This window comes from Haemorhous mexicanus, chromosome Z (assembly GCF_027477595.1).
Source record: "Haemorhous mexicanus isolate bHaeMex1 chromosome Z, bHaeMex1.pri, whole genome shotgun sequence".
Taxonomy (NCBI): Eukaryota; Metazoa; Chordata; class Aves; order Passeriformes; family Fringillidae; genus Haemorhous; species Haemorhous mexicanus.
In genome coordinates, this window is record NC_082381.1 from 87999551 (window position 1) to 88026115 (window position 26565).

General features: G+C 39.0%; 1 protein-coding gene across 3 annotated transcripts in view; it reads right to left on the reverse strand.

Annotated features, from left to right (window-relative positions):
• Positions 1-203: 203 nt before the first annotated feature.
• The window catches only part of SMAD2 (SMAD family member 2), a 50105-nt gene continuing 23743 nt past the window's right edge, over positions 204-26565 (reverse strand). Inside the window, exons 3-12 of one of the 3 annotated variants that reach the window (XM_059873556.1) lie at positions 16804-16893; positions 15474-15667; positions 14865-14999; positions 11718-11792; positions 10721-10783; positions 10068-10121; positions 8793-9005; positions 6899-7036; positions 6598-6742; positions 204-2200 (exon numbers count right to left, since the gene is read on the reverse strand). In XM_059873556.1, coding sequence (XP_059729539.1) covers positions 2077-2200; positions 6598-6742; positions 6899-7036; positions 8793-9005; positions 10068-10121; positions 10721-10783; positions 11718-11792; positions 14865-14999; positions 15474-15667; positions 16804-16893 — 1231 coding nt within the window. In that variant the 3' untranslated portion in view covers positions 204-2076. The remainder of the gene's footprint in view (positions 2201-6597; positions 6743-6898; positions 7037-8792; positions 9006-10067; positions 10122-10720; positions 10784-11717; positions 11793-14864; positions 15000-15473; positions 15668-16803; positions 16894-26565) is intronic. The other 2 variants (XM_059873557.1, XM_059873558.1) reach the window with 2 other exon arrangements.

Below are 26565 nucleotides of genomic sequence, written 5' to 3' on the forward strand. Positions count from 1 at the left end.
GAGTAGGAGTCTGTACCACCAAACACACACAGATCCTGAACCTCCACAACAGCTGCATGGGAAGTGGTATTAGGATCTAAACCCTGCCTTTCCACCTACCACATGCAGGACACTTGTACCATTTAACTGGGTGGATAAGGGTAACTCCTAACCTTCAATGAAAAAATATAGACAGCAATTAATTAAAAAAGAACAAACGGCCATTTTGAGAATTAAAACTTTTATTAGTGTATTCACATATTAGGCAAATGCAACACGCATGAAGCTTATTTCTTAGGTCCACAAGTTCTACCAATACATTAGTCTACTGGTAAAACTAGCACAAACTGGTAACTGCTTTGCCAATTTTTGAAAGGTGTCTGGCCCATTTTCTCAAGGCTTGATTTTTGGTATTGCTTCTATGCCCTAGTCATTATGGCATAAAAATATCCATTACTATCATCAATTCAGTCAAGTGATTAAAAGCTGTAACACTGGCCACATTTTTGTTCTCAAAGCTAAGTTATCACTAGCTGTACTTACAAAGTACAGAACTAGTGTAAATGATGAAACAATGGAAAAAACAGACAAAGGCAATCCTGCTACTGCCACAATAACAAAAGAATGACAGACAGCTAGATCACAAGATTGTTAGTAAGATGTGTATTTTTCAAGTCAGAATAACCCTTCTATACAATTTCCCAACCCAGCCCCAACCCAGACTTAATTGTAGAATATATTTCAGAATATTTTTAATATGGTGCAGCTGTAGTGTCCAAGGGTTCACAATAACATGCACTGTCATGAAGAACCTGGAAGTCCTCCTTCGCTGGTCATACCTCAGCAACCACTATTCTAGAGGTTTTGCAGAAGCAACTACTTTTAATAACAAGGCCCATTATGACATAATGAATGCGCATGATCTGGTGTGTAAGTAAACTATAAAAGCGACTCAGATAAGAAATTTAAATTCTCTTACTGAAATATGTTAAGAAGCTGCATCTATTTAAAACCTAAACAAAGAGTCTAGCTTACCCCGGGAAATAATTTTTCAAGGTATACAGCTCCAAAAACTAAACCCCATTCTTTTTAGTGACATATGAAAAAATGAAAAAAATACAGATGATAAGGGGTAAGACTTATTAAATGAAAAAAAAAATACAGATGTAAGGGGTAAGAAAATAACCTTGTGCACTTAATCCAATATCCAAAGCCATGGTAAATTCTCAGTCCATGAGAAAAAAAATCACTCATTTCAAATGATCCAAGGTACAAAAAAGTCCCAAATTACACCACTGCCAGCAATACTGCTGGCAACAGATGCATCAACTCAAATGGGTATCAAAAAGTAGGCTGCTAGTGTGATGGACACTCAGAATTTATAATATGAATTCATTTTAGGCCCCATTAAGTATATAAAGTGTCTTAAGACTTCACAGATGAATCTCAAGACATTTCGTTCCCTTCCAATGGAGGGACTTTCTCTTTAAGAACGCAGCAAAAAAATTCAGCTTTTCTATAAGGAAATTCTTTTTATGTTTAGGACAACTTGAAAACCTGCTTATATTAAAAAAATATAAAAGAATAAGGGAGCAAAGTCTTGGAATTTCATGAGATACTTGCCCCAATCAAAAAACCAAAATTACTATTCATGGGAAATAAAATGTAGAACAGCACAATACTGTGATATTTGAGATCCTGATACATTATCTGTATATATACTTAGCTATTCATGTTATTGATAACCATTAGGACACTCAATTATATACCCAATAAAAAACACCATTAAAGAGTCTTTAGAACTGTCCCTTCTTTCTGAAGAAGGCTTTTCTATACACTAAATTTTCATCTAGTATCAGAGTATAGGAAACAGAATCCACAAGGTGCTTTAACTGATGAGACCTCAAGTGCTGTTTTTTCTTTTTTCTTTTCTTTTCTTTTTTTTTTTCTTTTTCTTTTTTTTTTTCCTTTTAAAAAAACCTTTTTAGATAGTAAACAGTTCATTGGGACCACACACAAATACTATGACAGACGAGCTGTTATATTAAGTCTGTTGACTGGACTCGATTTTTAGCCCACTGGTGACAGAGGAGAGTTTTAGGACATGCTGGAGCAGCGAACTGAAGGGGAGCCCATCTGAGTCAATACTTTGTCCAGCCACTGTAGAGGCCCGTTCAGGTGAAGCTCAATCCAGCAAGGAGTGCTTGTTACCGTCTGCCGCCTAGAAAACAAAGAATAGGGAAAAGTCACTCTATGGGGTTGGTGTCACCAGGTTTTGGTAGCAGGGGGGGCTTCCGCCAGAAGCTGTCACAAGCTTCCTTTGTGTCTGGCAAAGATATCCTTTGGCAGCTCTGAAGATGGACATGCTGCTGGTCAAGGCTGAGCTAGGAATGGTAATGCCCCTGGGATAACAGATTTAAGAAAAAATGTGGTTGTTACCCAGTTTTAAGTGTCACAGAAGAGCAGGGGTGAGAACAAGTGAAAGGAACACCTCTGCAGACACAAAGGGCAGTGGAGAAGGAGGGGCAGGAGCTGCTCCAGGTGCCAGAGCTGAGACTCCCCTGCAGCCCATGGAGGGCACCAGGGTTGCAGAGATGCACCTGCAGCCCCTGGAGGAGCCCACAGCAGAGCAGGGGATGCCTGAGAGAGGCTGTGAACCTATGGGAGGCACGTGGAGAGGGGAGCCCATGCTAGAGCAGCCTGTCCTTGAAGGACTGCACCCCATGGAAGTGTGATCCACATTGCAGCAGCTAGTGAAGAATTGCTGCCCATGGGATGGACTCACACTGGAGAAGTTCATGTAAAACTGTCTCCTGTGGGAAGGACCCACACTGGAGCAGGGGAAAGATTCCTACTCCTCTTCCTGAGCAGTGGCAGGAACAACACCTGAAGAACTGACAATGACAAACATTCCTACCCGCCTCTGCAGCTGGGGGGAAAGGTAAAGCTGGCAAGGGGTGAAGGTGTTTTAGGTCTTATTTTACAACTCATTATCTTGCTCCTGTTGTGTTAGCAATAATTCATTCAATAACTCTGATTCAAGCCTGTTTTTCCCAAATGGTATTTGGTGAGGGTCTCTCCTGGTCCTTATTTCATGACCATTTTGCTCTATTTTCTCTCCCCACTCCTCTCCCGTGGACAGGAGTGAGAGAGCTACTTTGGTGGCTGCCTGGAATCCAGCCAGAGTCAACCCACTACTGCCAGAAAGCAGGTTCAGCCGCCACAAAATTCTGCATCACATTATTAAATATGTTTCCATCCATATCTAGTACACAGAGATAAAATTCTGTGACCATTACCGTAACTATTACTAAACTTTTTCCAGAAAAAAAGGTCCCCAGAACTCCAAAGCACTTTACATATATAAGACAAATCAACAATCCCACGCTTGCCGATAATACATGAAGAATATTTCACCCTGGAGAATAATAACACAAGTATTTTCTTCAAGTGCCACACCAAGAGCCTTACTTCTAAAACGAAATTCAGAAGTGAAGGTTGTCCAACTGATGCAGTGATCACACCACAAACAACTGTGTGCAGCTGTTTCTCAACCTTTCAAGGGTCTGCATGCATAACTGGATTTGAATTTTGTAGACAACTACTGAGAAATATGGAATAAAAACCCTTGGCTCTGCCCTGTCAGCGTGGTTAACAGCACAACACTATGGTGATCATAACCTCTGGCTTTTTGGAGTAAACTGTATGATAAATGTACAAGGAAATTGGTAGATGTTGTCAGAAACACTGTATCAAAACACAGTGTGTGGTTACCCTGTGGTATCTCAAAGGAACATCAAACTTTATCTCTGATTTCCCGTAATCTTACAATTCTACATGTGTTTTGTACTATAACATCCTCACAGAAACAACTGAAGAAGAAATTGGGTTTCCCTTGTCCTTTATACTAACTTGCCTATAATTTTCCACAATAGAATCCCTTATTTAAACACCAGATAACAAATTTCAGTAAAGCTGAAGGACTGACACCCATAAAAGTTCCATTCTCTCTCCCATATACCTTTGTTTCACAAATCTGTTATTCAAAAATCTTCCTTCTCATCTCCAAAATAAAGAAACCAGTATTGGACAAAACCAACTCTGCCTGAGAAATCCTATTTCACTTACCCACTCTAGGCATGGGAGTTTTTCCTAACCAGATTGGCAAGACTATGGTTGCTAAGCCAGTTTTTCGTAGTAATTCCAGCTATCCCAAGATTCAAAGGCAGCAGATTAGTCAGACACAAATGGAGCTCCTCCATTTTTACTGTCAGCACTGCAGCCCTTTGCTTTAAAGGAAATCTGTTTATATAAACAGAGGAACTGAAAAGGCAGAAAGATTAAGACAGTGAAGATTGATTTCAAAAGTTTCACATTTTCTAGGAGAAGACAGCAGCTGGGGTCTGTGCTCTTTCAGCACTCTACAAAACAGTTATCTTAGCCCCAAATGCCTATGCCAGAACAAAGTGATACAACAGAAAAACAAATCTAAACCACAGGATATATAGTTCCATTTACTTTTGAATCCTCTCCCAGAGAAGGAATTTCATCATTCCACCACAGTCAACTCTCCTACAATGTGTTTCACACCACAATTCTTCAAAATTTTACAACTGGTTCAGTTCAACAATCCTCCCTTTGCACCACACTGGTAAAAACTGGTAAAATAGTCACTGAGCAACCATCTTAAAGCTAGAAACTCAACTTCTTCAACACAAAAATTTTCAGTTCAAAGATCACTAATTACCTCTGATGAACTGTCTTTAGAAGATGATCCTGGACCTGGATAGCTCCTGTGCTAACATGAACATTTGACTGGTGATCTGAACTTCTACCATCCCCAATTTGGGCCAACATGTAACAAAGCGAAAAGCTTTGTTAGGTACTGTGTCTACCAAGCCTATAAAACATATCACCTTGCTGTACCTGCACATTTATGCACATATGCTCAAAATGCAAGTAATGCTTTGCCTAAGCCTGTTCTATGAGAACTGTTTTTTTCACATAATAATGAAACACAGATGTTTTAACATGCGTGATGGGGTTTGCAGTGTTTCCTGATCCATTTCAACAAGTCAAGCTACATTAATTTAAATTCAAGGTTGTGTCATTAGAGCCACCTCTTCTTGGTGGCTAATCCCAACTGTAGCATATTTACAAGCTTTGTGTATCAGTAATTTATTAGCATCATCTTAAAGAGAACTGCAAAGAAATTAGTTCATCATGAGTCAGTAACCAGTTTTTGTGCTGTTTTGACAGTGCTACCACAGCAGGTTTTTCAATCCTATGGTCTACAAAGTTTACAGACCAGCCACCAACATTCTCCCCACTCAGAAGTAACTTTAACAAAAGCCTCCCCACAGTTTTAAACCAGCACTTACACTCACTTCAAGATGCCTCTATATAATCTGACTGATTAAGCCTTTCTTCTGCTCAGATTTGAATGTTGTATTTAATTATGCCTAAGTATATACATACTCCTTCAGAGCCAAATCCAATAGCTCTTTAAACCTGAGCCAGACTTTTTTCCTGTGTACCTCTTCCTAACAAAGAGGTACCAATTTATTCCACTACTCAAATTTCTCATTTCATCTCATTAGACTACTACAAAATTGGCTTCATTTAGCTGAGAAACCTCCCCCACAGACTGACACTGCTATTTACATGGATGTATTTCAAGAACAGATAAAGGAATCAACCCAAGTTGAGCCTACACACCATTATTCAACTCTAGAAAAAACATGGCTTTTAAAAAAATCATTATATATTATGTCAGACTTCATTCTTTCAGTGGACAATTTCTAGAAAGGTTTAAGAGATTTGTTTAAAACCACAGGTCTAGCTATCCAAAATAATGAAATCTTTAAAACTGCTCAGTTAGAAGCCAATTCCTTTTCTTCTTGAATTTCCATACTGCATTAAAAACAGGCACTGTCCTCAACTACCACTTTTCATTAGTGCTAATAGAGAACACAATTGGAATTTATTCAAAAGCAGATAGAATGCTATTTCTTTCCACTCAAAGAATTGTTTTTAGAAGTTTTACTACATAAACACAGTCATCTTACTCCTGCAAAGCTTTTTCCACTGCAAGTTCCAAAATACTTGCCATCCCATAGATGCATGCTCTCCAGCTATTCCATTCTGCAAGAGGCACTGCAAGTCTCTCCGTTGGGTACCACCAACCCCATCCTGCACCACAGCCTAAAGAACTCATGCTACACGCCGAGCAGGACAGAGACCAGAATGACTTCAAGTCTAACACACAGCAAATAATCTCACAGCATAAGCTGTGGAACTTTGAGATGATGGGGCAGATTTCACCACAACATGCAAGCCAGCAGGGCTGAGCAAGGGAACAGAACTTTGATGACATTCCTTGCTCAACAGTTGGCTTCAATGCAACACTAAAATCAGTTTATGGACTTTGTAACTTAGCAGTTCCATAGCTGGGGGGGTGGGGGAAGGAAAATATGGGTTCAATTTGCAGACAGCATATCCACAATAGCAGCAAGAAGTGTGTATGTGTGGCTTTCAAGCCAGGCAGAAATGGTATACTAGGGAAAGAATAAAAACTGTTAACTCTAAATTTAAGAACAAAGGAGGTTCTTTTCTTACCTGTATTCAGCTCCCCAGCCTTTAACAAAGCTCATTCTTATGGTACACATTCTAGTTAGCTGATAAACTGCTTCAAAGCCCTGATTCACAGATTGAGCCAGAAGAGCAGCAAATTCTTGGTTATTAAAGATTTTTAGATTGCATCCTATAAAGAGTCAAAAAGGTACAGTCAGTGAATACACTTGCATTTGCTACACAGGAGCCTGAATCTATGAAGAAATTACAAAAAAGGAAAGGAAATGTCATTCAGTGAACACCCCCACTGGGTATTTTCACACGAGACCTTTGGCAGGCCACTAACCTGGAGGAATTTTGCACACAGTTGCAGGATGCCAGCCGTATCTTTGATTACAGTTGGGGCTCTGAACGAAGATTGCGCTATCACTCAGGCACTCAGCAAAAACCTCTCCGCCAATGTAATACAGGCGCACTCCCCTGCCTGCAGTAAAATCCAAAGGAACTCTAGTTATGGTATGACACAAGCAGATTAGAGAACAAGGGGGTTCATTTTTCAGAGAAGGCCAAGGTTTTTCTTTACAACACAAACAGAAATCAATTATCTACACAACCTCACTGCGGTGCTGACAGCTTAGCAGGAGAAGAACACAATTAAATTGCATTTTACTCCCACAAATGCAAAATATATGAAGGAAAAGCAGAATAATTTTTGGTCAAAAATGAAAGAGCCTTTTCCAGCCGTATAATGGCTTGTAACCAAATCCAAGCTCAGAAGCAGTGTTCATAAAAACAGAATTAAAACTTGAGCTAATATTAAAGCATTGTATGTGAAGCAGCACAGGCCACTATGGTCAAAAGGGAAAACATAAGATCATCACTGCAACACTCTCTGCTTACATACACCCACACTATTTCACAACCCACTGCATACCCCTGTGCTGCTTTAACAAAAACAATATGACTTCATTTAGCCCTATTAAAAAAAAAAAAACAAAAAACAAACAAACAAAAAAACCTGTGGAAAAAAAAAAATCTCAATTTTCCACCTTTAAAATGTTACTTTGTTCTGTCTCTGAGTGGAAAACAAATCTGCATGGTTTATTTCTAGCAGAAAATAAATAATGTGCAAATGATCTCCCAGAGAGAACTATTTATAATTTACAGGTACTTTAGAGGCCACAGTTTCCATTCGCCTTTTTCGTTAAAACAAATTTTCAAACAAAATGTGAACTCCCTCTATTAAAGAGTAAGGGCTCATGAGATTTTTGCTTTTCCTCATCATTGATCATTTTGACCAGTCAGCACAGGCCTAGGCTGGGTTTCTGCACATCTAAAATTTTATTCAAGCATCTAGATTTGGCATTTGGACTTGGCATAAAATGAGTCGGTTCTACAGAAGAGGTTGAAATTTTACTGCAAGTAAAAATAACAACAACAACCAAAAAAATCTCGTAAATGTTGCTAATGAAAGTATCCAGGAAAAAAAAAGAAAGTATGAAGATAGTTTACTGAAGAACTCAAAGTCAAGACATTGCATTGTGGAAAGCAACATTCTTGACTAACCATTACAAAGAAAACCTTAATCATGTCAAAACAATGGGTTCTCAATAGCAGCTTTTCCCATTTCAAAAAAGAATCCAGAATTTCATTTTTATCAGTGTCCATTCTGCATTTTATAAACTACAGTACCAAGCAACATGGGAATATTGTGTAATTAAAGCTTAAATTTCAATTACAGGCAATTCTGAATACAAATGCGGCTCAGGGCAGAGCGGTCCGTTGAGGATGCTGGTAGCCATGAATCTGTCCCCTGGGATGCCTTTGGTGCACCATCATTTTCCAGAAGGCAAGAACAGCAATGTGAGCTACAGGAGTGCCACACAGTACAGCGGCTTCCTCCTGAGCTGCCCTGAGCATGACAGCTGTGTGACTGCAGCTGCCACCAGCTATGGGGCTACGGAGTGAGGAAAGGCAGCTCCTTTCAGCTCCAGCCATCACTGCATCTCTTCCCAGTTCAAACTGGCTTCAGCAGCAGAAGCTGCTACATTTCTCCCTTATTTCAGAAGCAGTGACTGTGTCTTTCCACTTCTGTTCTCAGCCTTGACAAGCCCTGAGAGATATGGCTGATGGCTGGCTGCACAAGGGTGAAAGGAACCCAACACACATCCTACCTGGGTCATTCAGATACTTTAACCAACAAAATGAAATCAAATAGTTAAAAGATCAGAGATCTTTACCTATATGTCGCCTTGTCATTTCCACTGTAGCATTTCTGTTTACATTGGAAAGCAGACCTAGACAAAATCGCTCTGAATTTGATGGATCTGTAAAGCCATCTACAGTCAGGGAAGGCTGAGACGCATGGAAGGTTTCTCCCACTCTTTGATTCAACTCATAATATGCTATTGAACACCAAAACGCAGGCTCCGAGTAAGTAACTGGTTGCAAGTCTAAAAAAAAATTTTAAAAACCAAACTTAACACAGATTTTGAGGCTGAAAGTAGACCGATCTACCCTGCTATTTGTCTCTCCCAGAAATGAAAGCAGTAGTCTCCTCAAACTACTGAAACTATATTTTGCTTGCTGTCCTTTTTACCTACTTCAGTAAATAGAATGGAATTCAATCTTCCACACAAGGGAAGGAGGAGGGGAAGAAAAGATGATCTAATCTGACCACAGCTCATTTAGTTCAGTACTTGCATTTTGCTCGGCAAAATGATTAAGCTAATGGTGCTCTGAGCGCCAGACCTTGAGACATTCCTGTTGCCTTTTCTGTTGCTTGCAAACATTTTGGCAGTATTAAAGAAAAGATTAAACTATCAAACACTGAACAACAAAAAGGAAAAAAAATATGAAAATCGTGTTCTTTTGTATTACACTGTCTCTTTAGATAAAGGTAGTTCTAAGCTACTTTATTGTCCCCTACTAGAGACTCTTCCCGGTGTATCTTCAGGTTTTTTCTTCACTGCTTCCCCTTTTTACCTACCCTAATTACTTACTCAGCGTTCTGCATTTTCCTGTCACATCCTGTCACCATTCCTTAAACAAACCCATGGCAATCTGGTCTTCCTGCAGCACTTACACAGACACACAGCAATAGCACTGGATCAAAGCAGGTGGGCTACTAATGTGGGAGCAACCACTGTGCTGTGGTTACAGGTGAAACAGTACATGAGAAGAGTAGCAGAACACACACACAAGGGAGACAGCAAGTCTGGGCAGCATTACAGAGAGGCAAACATCCTTCTAAACTATTCATTTCATAAATGCTCTTCCTGCACACACAAGGATACCACTCCTTCTCTTTGCTACAAGCTCAACAGGTACAGAAATAGAGTAATTCTTAACAGGTGATTAACCCAGCCCCATTAGGCTTTACATCAGGAAGCCAACACAACAGTGACCTCTTAGTATAGCTCTTAATTTCTTACAGCACATTTTCACTTTTTAAGTAATTACATATATAATGAAAAGTCACTACACATGGAGAAATAATTGTATTTCCAGCTTACCCAGGCTATGATTAACTGGAGAGAGAGTACTAGGAGACAGCTCTGCTGGAGATCCTGTTGAAGCAAGACAGACAGGTATCAGAGCAAATGGTTTTTGTTATTTCAGATCAGCAGGCATAACCATTATCTACATCAGGTTTTCATTGAAGTTTTTCAGAGTAAGAAACCTCAGTTTTCTGAGGTTACTTACTGATCACACACTTACTCTGAATTAGGATTTCATTCAATCTTCCAGACTTCTGGGTACCCACCCCTCCTTGTAAAGACTCAATTAAGACTTAGCTTTGGCAGAACTCTGCTGCTTTGTGCACACTCTCAACGTTATTTATGCACTTCTCCAGCGAGAAGGTAGTGACTTCCCAAATACAGTAAAAAAACAGGTAAGAAAGAGTCTATGAGACAAGCAAGGAATTGCCTCTCTGTTCTCAAAGAAAAAGGTTTATCTTGGAAAAGACCTTCCAGTATCTGAAGGGAGCCTTCAAGAAAGTTGGAAAGGGACTGTTTACAAGAGCAGGTAGTGACAGGACAAGAGGGAAAGACTTCAAACTGAAAGAGGAGAGATTTAGATTAGATATTGGGAAAAAAAAATCCTTATGCTGAGGATGGTGAGGCCCTGGCACAGGTTTCCCAGAGAAGCTGTGACTGCCCCATACCTGGAAGTGTCCAAGGCCAGGCTGGACAGGGCTGGGAGCAACATGGGGTAGTGGAAGGTGTCCCTGGTGGAAAGAGACGGTCTCTAAGGTCCCTTTTATCCCAAACCATTCTATAATTTATGATTCTATGATCGCCAGAGAAGAGCAAGCTAGATTTCCTCATTTGAGGAAGTAATTCTTTCCCAGCAGGAAGAATTTAAACGCTCATAAAAACATGAACTTTCCAACACAATTTGCACACAAGGTGGCAAAATACAGAAAGGCTTTCACAGAAACATTCCTACAGTGACAGCTGATGTCAGGCTGTTTTAACTAAGGTAATTATTGTCACATATTGGGAAGATATTGCAGTTCTTACAGAAACTGGTGCAGTGGATTCCAACTTACTGAAAATGGTTGCTAAGATTAGCTAACCAAGCACACTTAAGTCTGCCAACACACAGCAGGAGGTTCTAACCCAGCACATTACTGTGCTTTGTCCAAGTCTAAGGTCAACCACATTATCTAGAAACTCTTACATACAAAGGCACAAATGTCATTACTTTTGCCATAGAACCTTCCACACAAGAACTAATTTAAATGGCAGAAGTGGTAAGTTTGTCAGAGTTAGAGGCAGGTTCTCAGAACACAGACTGTCTATACCTTGTTTAGGCCAACAGACATTGTACTTCAATGAACCTGTTTGCTGGGGAATGGTTGAAACCAATTAGCTATTAAAATCTATTTTAAGGGTTTCTGGTCAAGTCTTAATTAGACTTGTATGCTTCTGTTACAGAACAAATGTAATATACTTAATATGTCACAGAATGTTTTAGAAGCATTTCCCTGGCAAAAAACTGCTTTGTTCATTAAAGACTGAAAGTGATATTTTAGGCATAAAACACCAAGTTTTACAGAGGAAAACGGCGCTCATCTTTTGGGCTGAATTCATGCTCGTATGCAGAGGGATCACAGCTAGTAATACAAAGCCTTGAAAGTGATGAAAAACAAATGCTACCTGTATCCATGCTTTGGTTCAGCTGCTGGTCACTTGTTTCTCCATCTTCACTGATATATCCTGGAGGAGGTGTTTCTTATAATAAAAAAAAAAAAAAAAAAAGAAAAGTCCACCAATTTGTAAAATGACTAGGCAAACTATTGAACTATTGTAAGATCTAAGTCTTGTGCATTTTGTCATGACATCTTCATGATCTCTGTTACACCCACCTGAACAGTGAATGTGAATGTCATTTTACTGTCCCTTTTTCCTTACAGTAGGACTTGAAACATGTTACCTGCCTTATTGGTATGTAAAATATATCTTCTTTTGTATGTCAGTCAGTTGCTGAAATTTGTTATATAAATACCAGAACCCTTGTTTGTTCCATTTAAGACAAGATGCTGTCACTACAACGAGTAACAATTTTGCAATTGTGATCAACAGCTTTCATATTTAGTAGAATTACAAATGAAAAAAACCATCTGGTGATTTCCACAAAAAAATAATGTGAGCTGTCTTTATGTAGGATAACCATCAGATCAGATACCCTCCCACACCTTACTGAAGTTGTTAGATTTAAAGGTTGTTTTTCAGTTCAGTCCCCAAATACGTATTTCTTACATATACAACAGCTGATTTGACTCATTTATAACTATATTAACTTAAAGCACTGCACAAATTCTGTTACTGTAACCACTAATACTTCTAAGCTCTATTAAAACTAGCATCTACTCTTTTAACAAGATTTCTTTAAAGACAGAAATTCATAGACCAAAGCAAATTCAGTACCAACTTTGAAGCGTTCTGATACCAGAAACTGTGTCTAATTCCTCAGAAATATCTTCAAAACCCAGGAGAGTATGCATGTTCCTTTTCTCCACTCAAGATGTTCTTTGTAATACAGATAACAAGTTAACCAACTGCCTTTGAACTGGGCAAATGTCTTTTCCTACATATTATAGGCAAAACCTGTGTTTCTTTAGTGAAAGTGTTTGAAGCTAACTATCTCTACGATCACCTTAGAACTGTCTCTGAAACTTCCAGGGGTTAAACACCTTTAATTACACTATTACCAAACAGTAGAAATTTAAAGATAAAGCCTTTTTGCTTAAGAAATAAAATAAAGTTATAACAAGCATCATGTCTGAGATGTACTGCAATATTGTGAGATCAGAAGGAAACTAGTGAGAGGAAACTAGATTAAGTCAGTTGATTAAATTAAAATTAACTGAGAGAATTTTATCTTTGATTCATTCTGTGTGCTAAATATAGACATGACAGAATTCAACTTAAAAGGACAATTAAAGGAAATCATCACTAGTAAGAAATACAATAACAAAAATCATATCCATTTTGAAGATTTTTTCAGCATTCAGTGTGATAAAGGGGACTCCACCCTTCTCCAAACCATTAGCTACAGCTAAGCCCACAGCTGTGGCAAAAGGTCAATACACATTTCTAATCCAACCCATGACTCCTGTTTCCAGTTGCTAATCTAGGCTCTTTGGCACAGATTTTTTTCCATGTCTAGTCTCTGCCCAAATAGAGAAGATTTACTCTACCCAGTACTATTAGCAGTTTAGGGTCAGAGGTTGAGCACAACAAAGCTGGAAATGAACACTCAGGTGGGGCACCAAAAATTTGTAGTAGAGCTTGCTTGCTGCCAGAAGTGTGGATGATGCAGCTCAGACCATCCAGAACCTGAACTGGAACATGCAGCTCCCAAAGGCCACCCTGCACCTTTGTGACCACCGAGCTCTCTTGCAGATCAAGTACTGAGACAGGTCTGAGGTACAAAGCTACCAGATGTGAACCTGCCCTACAAAACGGTTCTCTGAAAAAGGCTATCCAGACACACAAGGCTTATCAGAACCCAGACAAGCATTCCAGATTAAGTCAGCAAGGTCAATAAAGTAAGATACCAACATATGAGCACTTGAGGAGGGTGTCAGTGACAAAGAGGAGGAGGTGTGGTTACCTGCATAAACATTTGAAGATCATGTGAATGTCTACAATCACCTTGAGCAAACTTCCTGCAAATAACTACTTTAGCTCATTTCCATAGCACTGGATTTGCAGAAAGTGGCTTTCCAGTAAGCTGTTTGCAAATCTTACCAAAAGCCCTCAGTGTGAGTTAAAAAAGTATACGCAAGTTAAGAAAGCAACAACAACTTCTCATGCCTTAAATTGCTCTATAAAGGTGGAAACAGATGTGGCCAAAATTAAACAGAAAGGTCAAATTAATTGATTGTTTAATGCCATTTCAATTCTTGGATATATTTAAAGAAAACACAAGCAACATTCTGCTTAAGACCTGTATGTACAACTTGTACATTGCACATATTTGAGTTCTGGGGGCAGTCATCTCATTCTTTCAGAGACTCCAGATGTGAATTTTCAGCTTATTCGTAACATGAGTGCATGAAACATTTATGAGCAAACTTCAGCTTTACTTGGTTTTACACTCCATGTGACTTCCTGAAGAGATAGGAAACAGGAAGTTGGGGCAGGAAAAAAAGGTCACTGATTTTATGTTTCAATGAGGGTAGCAGGGTTTCAGGTGCAGCAGATTAGCATTGTTTATTTTGGGGTGGAAAAGGGGGAAAAAAGAGGGAGAAGAAATTCTTTAACAGTTCAATATTATTAGGTTGCTCTTTCATACTAGAAAGATAAAACTATGCACACAATAGTAACAAAAAGCTAAAGCAGACCACTACTGATGTGAACTACAGATCCAGACACATAAATCACTGCTTTGCAACTTAAAAAGTCTTCTCCACATATTACATAGGAAGAGACTGAGCATCAGTTTATTACTCAATCTCAAATGCACAGCATTTGGCAACCCCTGCATGTTTGTGAAAGAGGCTTAAAGCAGAAGGTGAATATCTACTGTGGACTTATTAGCATTCTGAATCTCAAACAAGCTACTGAAACCAAGTCAGCTATTGTGAAATGACAGCAATATGGTTTCATGCAGGATCATGCTCTGCATACAACAGTGTTTAGGTATTTGCACTGTAATTAATACAGGAAAACAACTAAATCTAATTTATGGTGCATAATTCAATTAATTTGATCATTTACATGGATGAAATGACCATCTTTGTTCCAGTGGCACAATGGAACAGAACATGCTGTCTAGAGTGGGAGTTAAAAAAATACCTGGTATGTAATTGCTCTGTGGTTCAATCCCAGCTGGAAAGTTAGTGTTCTCAGGAATGGAATGGGTATAGTCATCCAGAGGTGGCAGCTCCGTTAGGATCTCAGTGTGCCGCGGCACGAGCACAGGAGGCAAGACTGGAAAGGCAAAATTCAAAAATCACTGGTAATCAAAATACATAATTTTGTTGGCTAAAATGAAAAAATAAATCTAAAACATCTAAGAGCTTCTTCAGATGTTTTGAAATCTTGTGAAACTCAGCACTGCTAATACTACATTTGCACAGCTAGTTACTGGAAGAGATGGGATTCCTGTGGTGCCTTAAATATGACCATTCCACATTAGCAAAGGTAAATCAACTTTTTTGTCCAATCCGGTCTGAACTGCACCTGGCCAGCTGGAAACTGCTGGCAGACCTGGAACTATTTATAAACACATTTGTAAAGATTTTCCAGTAACTTTACTATTAAAAACTTTCAGGGATACAATCACAAAAACAAATCTTATACTTCTATCAAGAGAGGACATCAGCTTTCTCTTGTTTTTCATTTAAAATATTATGCTGAATAAACACAGATGCTGACACAGAAAATGAGAAGCAGTCCTCCTACCTGGTGTCTCCACTCTCTGGTAGTGGTAAGGGTTTACACATACTTCATCCTTTTTAAGATTAAAAGCATATTCACAGTTTTCAATTGCCTTAAGTTCATGGTGGCTGTGAAGGTCTGGCCAGCGCCACAGGCGGCAGTAAATGACATGTGGCAATCCCTTGCGGTGAGACACCTGCAGACGGCCATCGAGAGATCTGCAGGGGAAAGATGTGGAGAAGCATTTACAGACTGCGTGCTGCCTCGATCACTCCAGCAACAGAGTACACACATGGGTAGCTCATTCTCAGAATTCAGTGCGTGGACTCTGCTAGTGACATCTATACTCTAATTGAAAGTCTTCAAATGCAATGAAAATGATCGTATCAAGCAAAGTCAACTCATGTTTGAGCTGCTCAAATTATTGCCAGTGAATTTAGAGTTCATTAAAAGCCACTTACATACAACCAGGTATTTAGAATGATTGCTTCACATACTTTTTTTTTTAAATGCAGAACGTTGTTAAAAATAAAATCACACATTTAATGGTCCCTTCCACTGCTAAAGGCACCTCAAGGCTTTGCTGTGGCATGGATGCTTTATGGTTTTAAGCATAAGAACTCCCACAGGACTGCAAATAAGCCTATAAGCAGTCAGCTGCCCAAGTGATCCACATGGCAGTATAACTGCAATGCAAAACACATGAATGCACATCTTGTAAGGGCTGTACAGTTTATCTTCTTCACTTCATCTGCCTTGCTACCAGCTGAAAATGTTTTGCTAGTTTTAAGACAGACTGCATATGCTTACACAAATGCAGATGTTTATGATTGTTATGGGATGGGAGACAAACCTCAATACACAAATCAAGTAATGTGACATGAAAAAAAAAAGACCCTGTTTAGAATTTGCCCACCATTAAGTACTGAAGAATTTACCAACAATTCTTTAGTAGCTCGTATCTGAGCCAATTAGCAAGATTGAACTGAAAGCTTGTGGTATACAAAGCAGTTTAAACACTTTGTAAGATTAGGTCTAAAGAATTAAGTTTTCCAATTTTGTTAATATAAATACCAAATCACATTAGAGCTTGCATTTAACAAGTCTTCCCATTCTTTCAATAGCACTGGCACGAAAAAGGAGTAATAGTAGAATTAAGAGTTTCATTGGTCAAAACATCAGCTGTGAACACACTGATTTCTACACTGGCAAGGAAATACTTCAAAATGCTGTACCATGAGAGGCCTAGGAATCATTTTAGTCTATTTTATAGCTAAAGCATCCCATTACAGACCCTCCAAAGCCAATCCCTCCCACAAGATTTTTATGATGCGAGAGAGGGCAGAATATTCACCTGGTTTGTTCAGAGAAGCTGTAAAGGCCTGCTGTATCCCACTGATCTATCGTGTTTGTTGTACTCAGTCCCCAAATTTCAGAGCAAGTGCTGTGCATAAATTGAAAACAAAAACAAAAAATTGATATGAATATGGAACATGGTTATTCAAAACACCATGATGTCAAACATGGAAAAATGTACAGAATACTTCCTTTCACATAGAAGATAGAGCACTGTTAGACTGGCATTTAAACTGACATCTCATGCTATATTTTCTATATGAAGGAGGCTATCAAAATGGAACAAGTGATTCAAGGTAAATGATAAATGTTTTTAAAGGTGAACAAGTTCTCAGGTTTTAAGTAATTGATACAGTTGCAATGTTCCTTAAAACAGGCAAAACTTCCTCAGCCTAGTTCTTTACAAAATTCAATTATAAAAGGTAGTTTCTGGGTTGGGTTTGGTTTTTTGTTTGTTTGTTTGTTTTTTTTGTTTTTGTTTCTAAACATAAACTGCCCTAAGACTTCAAACAAAGGCCATGTGTAACCAAAACTGAACATCACAATCAAGTATCACCGCTTCAGCATTAATCTCATTTTCCATGCACAGACTAGTTTGTTGCTATTCTGAAAAACAGAAATTCAAACTCTGAAGAAAAACACATTATAGCTGATATTTAGCTGTTTTCTGTACTCTCCTAGGTTAAACAGCTAAATATTCTTTCACACGGTATACAAAACAGAATGTTTTACAGTGTAGTACCTTAAGATCCAACTATCACATAACTTTAATTGCTAAACCAAGCAGGAGAAAAGGAAAGGCAGCTAAGGCTTTACCAAACTAGCTCAAAGAGCAGATCACCATGGGAAAGATAAAGGAACATTCTGTCACAGACACAAACTAAAGCAGAGGCAAATTTAAACAAAGCAAGAAAACAGCATAGGATTGTAAACAGGCAGCAGACTTTCAGAAACATAAATGAAGCTCAGTTCTATAACATACTTGCTCAGTGGCCACTGAAAACAGACACTATTTTATATAAGTAACATACAAATATAATCTCACTTCAGAAATTCAGAGAATTTGTTTCACAAGCAACTTGAATCTCTCCTCCTCATATATGCAGCCTGAAGTTGGCAGATTGCTGTATTACCTTTAAAATTAACAGCCTCTGAAAAGTTGCAACAGGAAGAATCCAAGGTCACCAAACTTCTGATTTTAAATACAAGTGTTGTGACTGAAATTTAAATTACCAAGTTTAGCTGATAACACTCAAGTCTGGATTAAGTGCTTAAAAAGAAAAAAAAGTGAGGCTGATGTTTTTATTTCTTCTCATTACACAGGGAAAATTCATTAGTGTTACAAAACAAAAGAGCAGAAGACAGCACTTCATTGGACTTGAAACCACTTTCAGGGCTGACAACCACTTCAATTCCACAGTGACTTTTAATAAAACCTAAGTGTTGGCAACTGGTGAAGGCAATGAATGAGTCTTGCTTCCTTCTTGCTCTACCACATACCTGATTTCTAATACCAACCCAGTGAGGCTGAAATGTGCATGCCAGTGAGAAGCAAGCCAAATCAATAAACTGGCAATCTGACCAGAGAACAAACATGGCTGAAAATACATGTTTTGAGTTACTTTTCAGTCTGATCACTTCTCTTCACTGTAGTTATATCAGCACTACAAAGGAGAGTGTAACTGTGGTGGCAACAACCTGCTTCTATCACAAATAAATATGTTAAATAAAATAAGGTCTTTTGATATATTACTGATTATAGGTGCAAGTAAAATCTTGTACTAGACGAGTTTGCCTAGTAGAGAGCAGCAGAGAGCCAGAGATAAAGGCATATTCTCTGGCATAGATCCAGCTCTTCAGAAAAGCCAACTGTCCCGAACAAGTTGCATCCAGGTCTCAAGCAGCATCACAGATCTCCCAAACAAGTGGGCAGAAGGATCCTGCCCATGGCTGCATCAGCAGGGCCTGCAGCCTCTCTTTTCCACATTCTTAAAATGCAATCAGAAGCTTTTGCCCTGAAGACACAAGGACACCAGGGAGCATCTCTGCACTGTACTGTGTCCTTAAATACACACCACTACTGCTGCTAAGACAGATCATCTTTACATGCAATTAGAAGAACAATCAGCAGACACAAAGCCTGCTGCATATTAATTGACACAGTGAGCTCTGACAGCTCACTACCTTTGAGCAATGGATCCTTCATATAAAGCAGTGCTCCAAAATTGTGGAGCTGTCACACAGATTACACATTCCCAAAATTGTGGGGTGCATCACTGGTATAAGCGTGACATGCCAAGCATTTGGTTCACAAGGCTTTTAATACACCACATGCAAAAGTAAAATTTCATAGCCCTTGAAAAAACAAGATGAATAGGAACAGTATTTTATATTGCTAACCTCTTCTCCCTATTAATATTTAAAGCTGACAGCATATTCCACAACCTACAGAAAGACAAACAGTATCCTGAAGCAGACTGTGTGACAGAGCCACAGCTTAAAATGAAACTCAAAACACCATGGAGGGAGGACAGGCCAAGAGGCACAGAAAAGTGATCAATGAGAGCAGCAAAACTGCTCCAAAGTCATTGGTTTACATGACATGCTTTCCTCTGGGATGCATGTCTGCTTAGAGCAGGGATTAGTACTAGTGTTTTACTGTTTCATCTACACCAGGACTATACTTAAAGTCCAGTAATGCACAATCAAAGACAGAAGAAAGAACCTGTAGGAAATCATTCCATATGATCAATGAAGTCAGCTCAACAAAGATTTTACTGTTTGCTGGAAGAAACATCTAAAGAAATAAAGAGTTTCTCTACTTCCTGCTGATATAAAAGATCCATTGCCTACAAGGTGGAAGACTGCCCCTCACCACATCACCCAGGCAATAAATCAAGACTCTTAAAATTCATACACACGCACACCAGATCAAAACTAAATTCCTTGTAACCCTAAAAACTGTACTTCAATACACAGTACTTCCATGAAAGGCCACAGTATGTTCATTCATACACAAGCCATAGCCTGACAGATCTACTCACCCCTGAAATGTGGTGCTGGAAAGGTAATTGAATTCTGAAAGATGTTTTAACCACCAGTAAAACCATCTGAAAGTAAGACAGGACGTACAGATTTTTAATAGTGCTGAATTACTGCCTCAAAATAAACAGGAATCACTCACTCCTAAATCTACATTTCTGAAGTGTCCAAAATCTCGTGTGATGCAAAGAGTCCTTTCCATGCATTAGTCCACAAAGGTTTCAGGAGAATCAAGTACTAACATCTGTAGTCATAAGTCAAGCCTTGTCTGGAAATATTCCCAGGCCCTGGAACATGATCATGTAAGCCAAAAAGCAGCTAGGACATTCCCCAGCACCAGGCTGTGCCAATTATTGTTCTCCCACACAATTCCCAGGTTTGTGAGTCGCACACCATTGGGACCCAGTCACAGTGGACAGTTCAGATGCAGCTCCCCTGCTCTCTAGCTGAGGGTTGAAGAGATCGGACAAAGCAGTCTTGAGCCAGTTGGACGGTGCCTGGGAATGTTCCCAGGCACATTTAATTTATTAGGAGGGAGGCAGCCAAGACGGATCACCATTTCACCTCCAGTAAGCACTCAAGCTGAAGCCTGGAAGCACACTTCAAGCTTTGTATTTTATCAGACAAGGGGGTTTGGTTTTGGACTCGCTGTACACTGTATCACTGGTAAACCATCATTGTTTTCAAAATACAATTTGGCTTCTGTGTCACTGTACCTAAATGTTTCCTGTGCAGACAGTGTTTAAATATACTCCAAAACACAAGTTCAAAGCTAATGTACTTCCTCTCTCCTGGACACTTTCATTCCAAAGAGCATTTTCACTGCTGTTCTCAAAACAATTTGTTGACAGAAACAAGTGAACATTTGGTCAACAATACAAAAGCTAGTTTTTAATCTTTTCAACACTTTTCAACAGTAGCTCCCAATAGCAAATCATCATGTTCTGTGGCCTTTAGCACTCCATGCTTGAACAGAAGATTGTTACTTTTGCAGTTCCAACAAGTAAGTGAATTTATTATAAGGGACTTCAGGGACATAAAGCACCAATTTGGCTCAGATTCCTAGGTGATGTGGAGGTCTAACAAGAGAAAACTATTTCCCAGAGAAAGGAGAAAGGCTGAAAAAATATTTGCAAAGAATAAGAACTGCTCTTTGAGACCCAGTACTTTTAGGGAAACCAAATCTAGCAGGTATGTGATTAAGCTGCTACACACTAAACCTGGGACAACTGGGCTTTGGGACTCTTTAGGACTGACCAGAGGACTGATGTGGTAAAGAAAGGATCAGATAAGTTCATACATGGTAGAATCAAAGCTACTTCTATCAGAATCTTTCCCTAAATGGAAAGGGTTCTAAGAGCTGGTGTTTCAACCTGACTTTTTATCTGCTTATAAGGAACATCATCTCATATGACACTGTGCAATTCTGGCAAGAAGAATCTTTAATGTGGCTATCAGCATGCAGCAGTACACAGTATGCCTTCATTTCTTCCATTTCATCATTTCCTTTAACAGGAAAATCTGAGTTCCAAAAAACCTGTACTCTGGGCAAGAAATTACGTACAAAACAATGAGCTGTAGCAAGGCTTTACAATTTTCACAGAAAATGCCAAAACTGACTGTCTTTATTCAGTAAGACAGAAAACACTGACATACACAAGAAAAATGTGGACATGGGACAACCACAACTACTGAAGATAATCTGCAAGCATTTGTATTGCCTTATCTACGTGACACAGATGATGTCCATTATTCCACTACCTTCATGGAATAACAGTTAACTGTAAGACTACTACAGAAACTGGACTATCAAGTCCTGGTACAAATACTGATAAATTATTGATCTGCCCACAACAAATGAACATAGAAAACAGTTTGTGCTACACTCATGAGTAAGCAATAAAATTGTTTTAATGCAGTCTATCTCAACCAGAGGAATATTGTCCCTACCAAAATCCGTAACAACAAAAAAGGCTACATGAATGAAATAGTTTCAAGAAATGCACTGTACTGATCTTCATGAGTCAAAAAATACACATGGACCTCATATCACCTGTAACACACTGCCCAAAACCAAGTTCTTGTATTTGATAGGTTTAGGTGGTAAAGGACACTGCAGGAGAACACTGAACAGGATATGATGACCTGTGACAGCACAACCTCATCTCAGTGAATATAGAAAGACATTTGCATCTTGGCTTTTGGCGGCAGTAATTGTAACTAGAAACATCAGCAGCTGGAGATGTATATACACAGATCAATCCACAATCCCCTCACTCATGTCCAGATGCCAACTACTAAAGCCTACTGGTACTCAACACAGGCTGCTTAATTAGGATCAGTTTCTCAATGCAGTTAAAAGCCAGATGTACTGATTTGCAGATCCAAGCAAATATGTGCAAGCATTGACCAGATATTCATGGTCACAGCATCAACAAGCTCATGTCTACACATAGCACTGCACGTCCTCCAAGACATCCCTAAACCTTCCCCAAGAGCACTTGCAAAGCAGAAGATACAAAAAGGGAAAAGGTGATAGATCTTGTCAACAATACTAATTTTTACAGAGATGTTGTTTATTTGAGGCTATAGCTAAAAAACCTGAAGCCAGCAAAATTTTAATCAGTACCCTGTGTGTCATAGTTTTGGTGTGCACCAAAACTATCACACATAGTGCTTGGGCTGATCTAGGTATATTACAAGTTGTTGCTACTATGAATTTATTACCAATTTTTACTGAGAAACAGAATGAACAAGTAGCTATCCTACCACTATTTACAGTGTTGGCAAGTCTGTGTGTTGAAGGTACTTTTTGTACTAAATTAAGTGCTTGCAACAAGTACAACATCAGATGGAAGCAGGCAGAACCACTTCAAAGATATTTACATATGAAGTACCAGAAACCCTATAAAGAAGTTATTAAATATTGTCACAATTCATATATAACAGTAGTTACACATTTTTGCTTCAAAGTCTTGCAAGGTGGAACAGCTCTAAAGGAGCTAAAAGGCACTGAGTTCAGTTGGCAGCCTCCTCTTTACCTGAAGTGGTAGCACTAGAAATATGACAAATAAAACCTGAAATGCAAATAGCACTGTGCTAGTCAAAGCCCACGTTATACAGAAAACATTATAGAAATGGTCTTGGACATTTAACTTGCTTATTTGTGAAGTATTACACTGAGCCCCTAATATCCTTCCTGAATCTTTCACATCTTTCAAAATCTGCAGCCACTAACAAGTCTGCCAAGTTCATGTGCAAGGTAATCTTCTCCATTTGCCTTTCTCCTGCATCTTATAATCATGAGCCCTTCTCCCACTGAATCTAATTTGTCTGCCCCTACATATTCTGAGGCATTTGTAGTGCTGGAGCTGTGGCTGAAATGAAAAACAATTTCAGCAATCTGTGACAGTACTCAATTTATGTCTTTTAAAATGGGAGATGAGAATCACAGTCAGTTTACCAATTCTAGAACTCTCATGCAAAGCCTTCCCTACAGAATTGAGCCTGATGTTGGTTTTCACTGTTTTTACTCAAAGACTAAACAAGAAAAACTACAACAACAACAAATATGATCAGGTTTTTCACTTGAATTAGAGAAGTTACTTATACAAGCACGCCACCACCTTTATACTACCCTAACATTTACTAGGCTTACAAATTTGACTGTTACTTTGCCAAGCAGGCAGAAGAGAGGCAGAAAATTTGCTTCAAGAGCTATACCCAAGCTATCCAAATTGGAGTTAGAGCAGTAAGAAATGGCCATTAGACTTACAGAGTCCCATTTTCTCATAACAAATGGGCAATACCAGTGCTTTAGCATTGCTCATGGCTGACTCTGTAAAATTTACCCGAGAAAACAGGTTGAAATCTGCAAACTCCTGATCTGTACCTTGTATACAAGATCTGTACCTTTGTTTTTAAAGAAATAAATCAGTCTTGCTATGTAATGTCTTAGATCCAAGACTTTGAAACAATGTAGTGAGCAGGAAGCCAAAGCAGGAACCACAACACTGACTCAGCCTACAGTTTGCCACTGGTGTGGCTACACTGAAGCTGCACTCCTGTGAACACACTGCCCATTACACTCCACTGTTTCTACCTTTAAGAAAAGGACCAGTGAATTGATGTATGGAAGAAGAGAATCCTTCCTCTCATATTAGTTACCTTCCTGATGCAACTGAGATTCAAGAACAGCTGAGGAGATATACCAAGCCTTTGGAGCTAGCTCAGAAATGGTCTCAAAGTCTCCAGTAATAGGAAAAACTGAATTGAAAGGCTTAGGTGTTACAGAGATTAAACTAAGTCAGCATTTTAAAGAGTTCTGGCTTACAAAGATAAATGTATTGTACTCAGCACAGACAGCTCCTACCAAACTTGCCTGATCATGGTTTCCTTAATTCTGGGTCTCAAATGAAAATATGTTTTTATGAAAATATGCTTTTATATTCTGATTTGATAGTCCTTTCTGTATACTGACAATTAGCACTTTTCCTTATTACAGCCTGAAATGCCAACAAACCAGAGAGGAGCACTAACTAACTATATTACCTGTCTTTCCAAGTACCACCTCAGCTAGCTGCATCACCAAGTGCCTGAACAAAAACACTAAAACGCAGTCTGGTTGACCTAAATGCCTCAACTACTGGAAAGCACGTTGTTTATATTTCTTTTCCCCATGCTGGGGGTGACAGGGGAAAGGTTACCTGCATTATGCTGACTTAAGAAAGACTAAAACAATCTGCAATAAGGACATTAATGCTAAGTTCCTTTCATGACATATATAACATACTCCTCCTTTGAATTATTTTGCATCCCTGCAGAACTGATCAATGTCTTCACTTGCATCTCCAGCATCCTATGTTACACTGACATAATGTCATCTGCTCACTTAAGTGTGCAGAAACAGGCACACACAATCATCAAAAGTAATGACTCAGAGCTACAGCAGTTCATTCCTGCTTGTCAATGACATCAAGTTACAGAGGTCCTGATCTCATTACCCTGCAACAGAAAATATAAAGTTTCAGTAATTCAGCATGAAATAATGATTTCTCTTCCAATCACCTGCTAGAGGTGATGACTTAATAAGTTAACAAATGCCAAATAAAATCCACAGATAGGAATTCTTTTTGAAAATTATCTCCACCACTCTGTGGCGGCACTTGCCTTTTAGAGGAGCTGGACAAAGATTCTTCTATGGAGATGATTCTGTGATAGAAGCTGGGGTAGAAAAGCAAACCCCTAGAAAAGTTCTGTTAAAGGAGTGTACTAGCAACCAGAGTAAATGAATATCTACATTTATTTACACACAACTATAGGTGGATAGCTTAGGTAGTTATAGGTGGTTGCCACCAGAACCTCCCATTCTTCAAAGGAGAAGTAGAGCCTGGCAAGTCTAGGAAAAGGATACCAAATAATATATTACAAAGCCCTGGACTGAATCTCCTTGCAGAACTGAAAGCACAGATTTCTCTCTCAGCACAAACTCAGCTTAACAAGAGTAAAAGTGTGGGCTGGGTACTGATCATTTACAACTAGGAGTGCTTCCTCAAGTGTCTCTAACCCCTTAGATTTACTTATTTAAGCAACAGGCCTTACACAGTTACTTAAAAAAAAAAATTAAAAAAAAAGCTTTTCCTCCTTCCCTAGATTCCAAAAGCAGACCTTTATGCTTCAAGCAGAAGATACAGATATTTGCTGAAAACTGTAACACTACCTTCTCTGCCTCCCTCCCCCCACACCACAGGCACGTTCAAGACACACTACATGTAGCCAAAAAAGATGTGCATATTTGTATGTGCATATTATGTATGTGCATATTTAGTGGAATATAAATCAGGAACCATTACACAACCTCTCATCTTTCAGAATGCTTCTACGAATAAAGTTTACATAGAACTTTATAAAGTATATTCAAAACCATTACATCAAATACAAAATGCAGCATCTGAACTGAGGAAAATGACTTAATAACCTTCCTTATAAATAGATGTATGCTAAAAAAATTAACACATCAAAATAGCCAGAAAAGCAGGAGGCACAGGATGCAATTAACCTCTCTAACACTGTGGGAAAAGAAAAAAAGTCATTGAATAACTCCCATTTACTTCAGATTAAAACTTCAAGGATGTCCACAGGGGACATGAAAGTGGAACGTGATGTACAGAAGATACTGTTAGAGCCCAGCATTTGAGCTGCCCAGTGCTTGTTCCAGGGCCAGTAGCTAGTTTTCTCTAGTTCTGCTGAGTGCCAGGCCAACAAGGGATCTTGATGAACAGTCTATGCTCCTGTTGCCTTTTCTAAAGGAACACCTCTTCCTGGTCACATGTGTAACAAACTGCCTACACAGGCAAAAAAAAAAAGATATAAGGCTCTTCAAAGCACTTTATTATCCTCCCTTCTCCCAAATCCTGACATGCTAGCCCAGTGCTGTCAGACAGAATAAAGCAGTCAACAATGAGTGCTACCTTTATTTTTCTCTCTACCTTTATTTTTCTCTCAATGCTAGGAGATCCTGGAAGGATAGAACCCCAAAGTTCAAGAGCAATTTTCCCAGGATGCCATGGAAACCAAGCTAAAGTAAAATACTCCTTTCTTTTCTCATTGTCCATATAGTCTGCTCAGACAACAGATCTGATCAAGGAGTTTCTACTCTCTGCTCAAAGGCAGGTGGGGAGTAAAGCCTGAAAATTTCTAAATGACAAGGTCAAGCAAC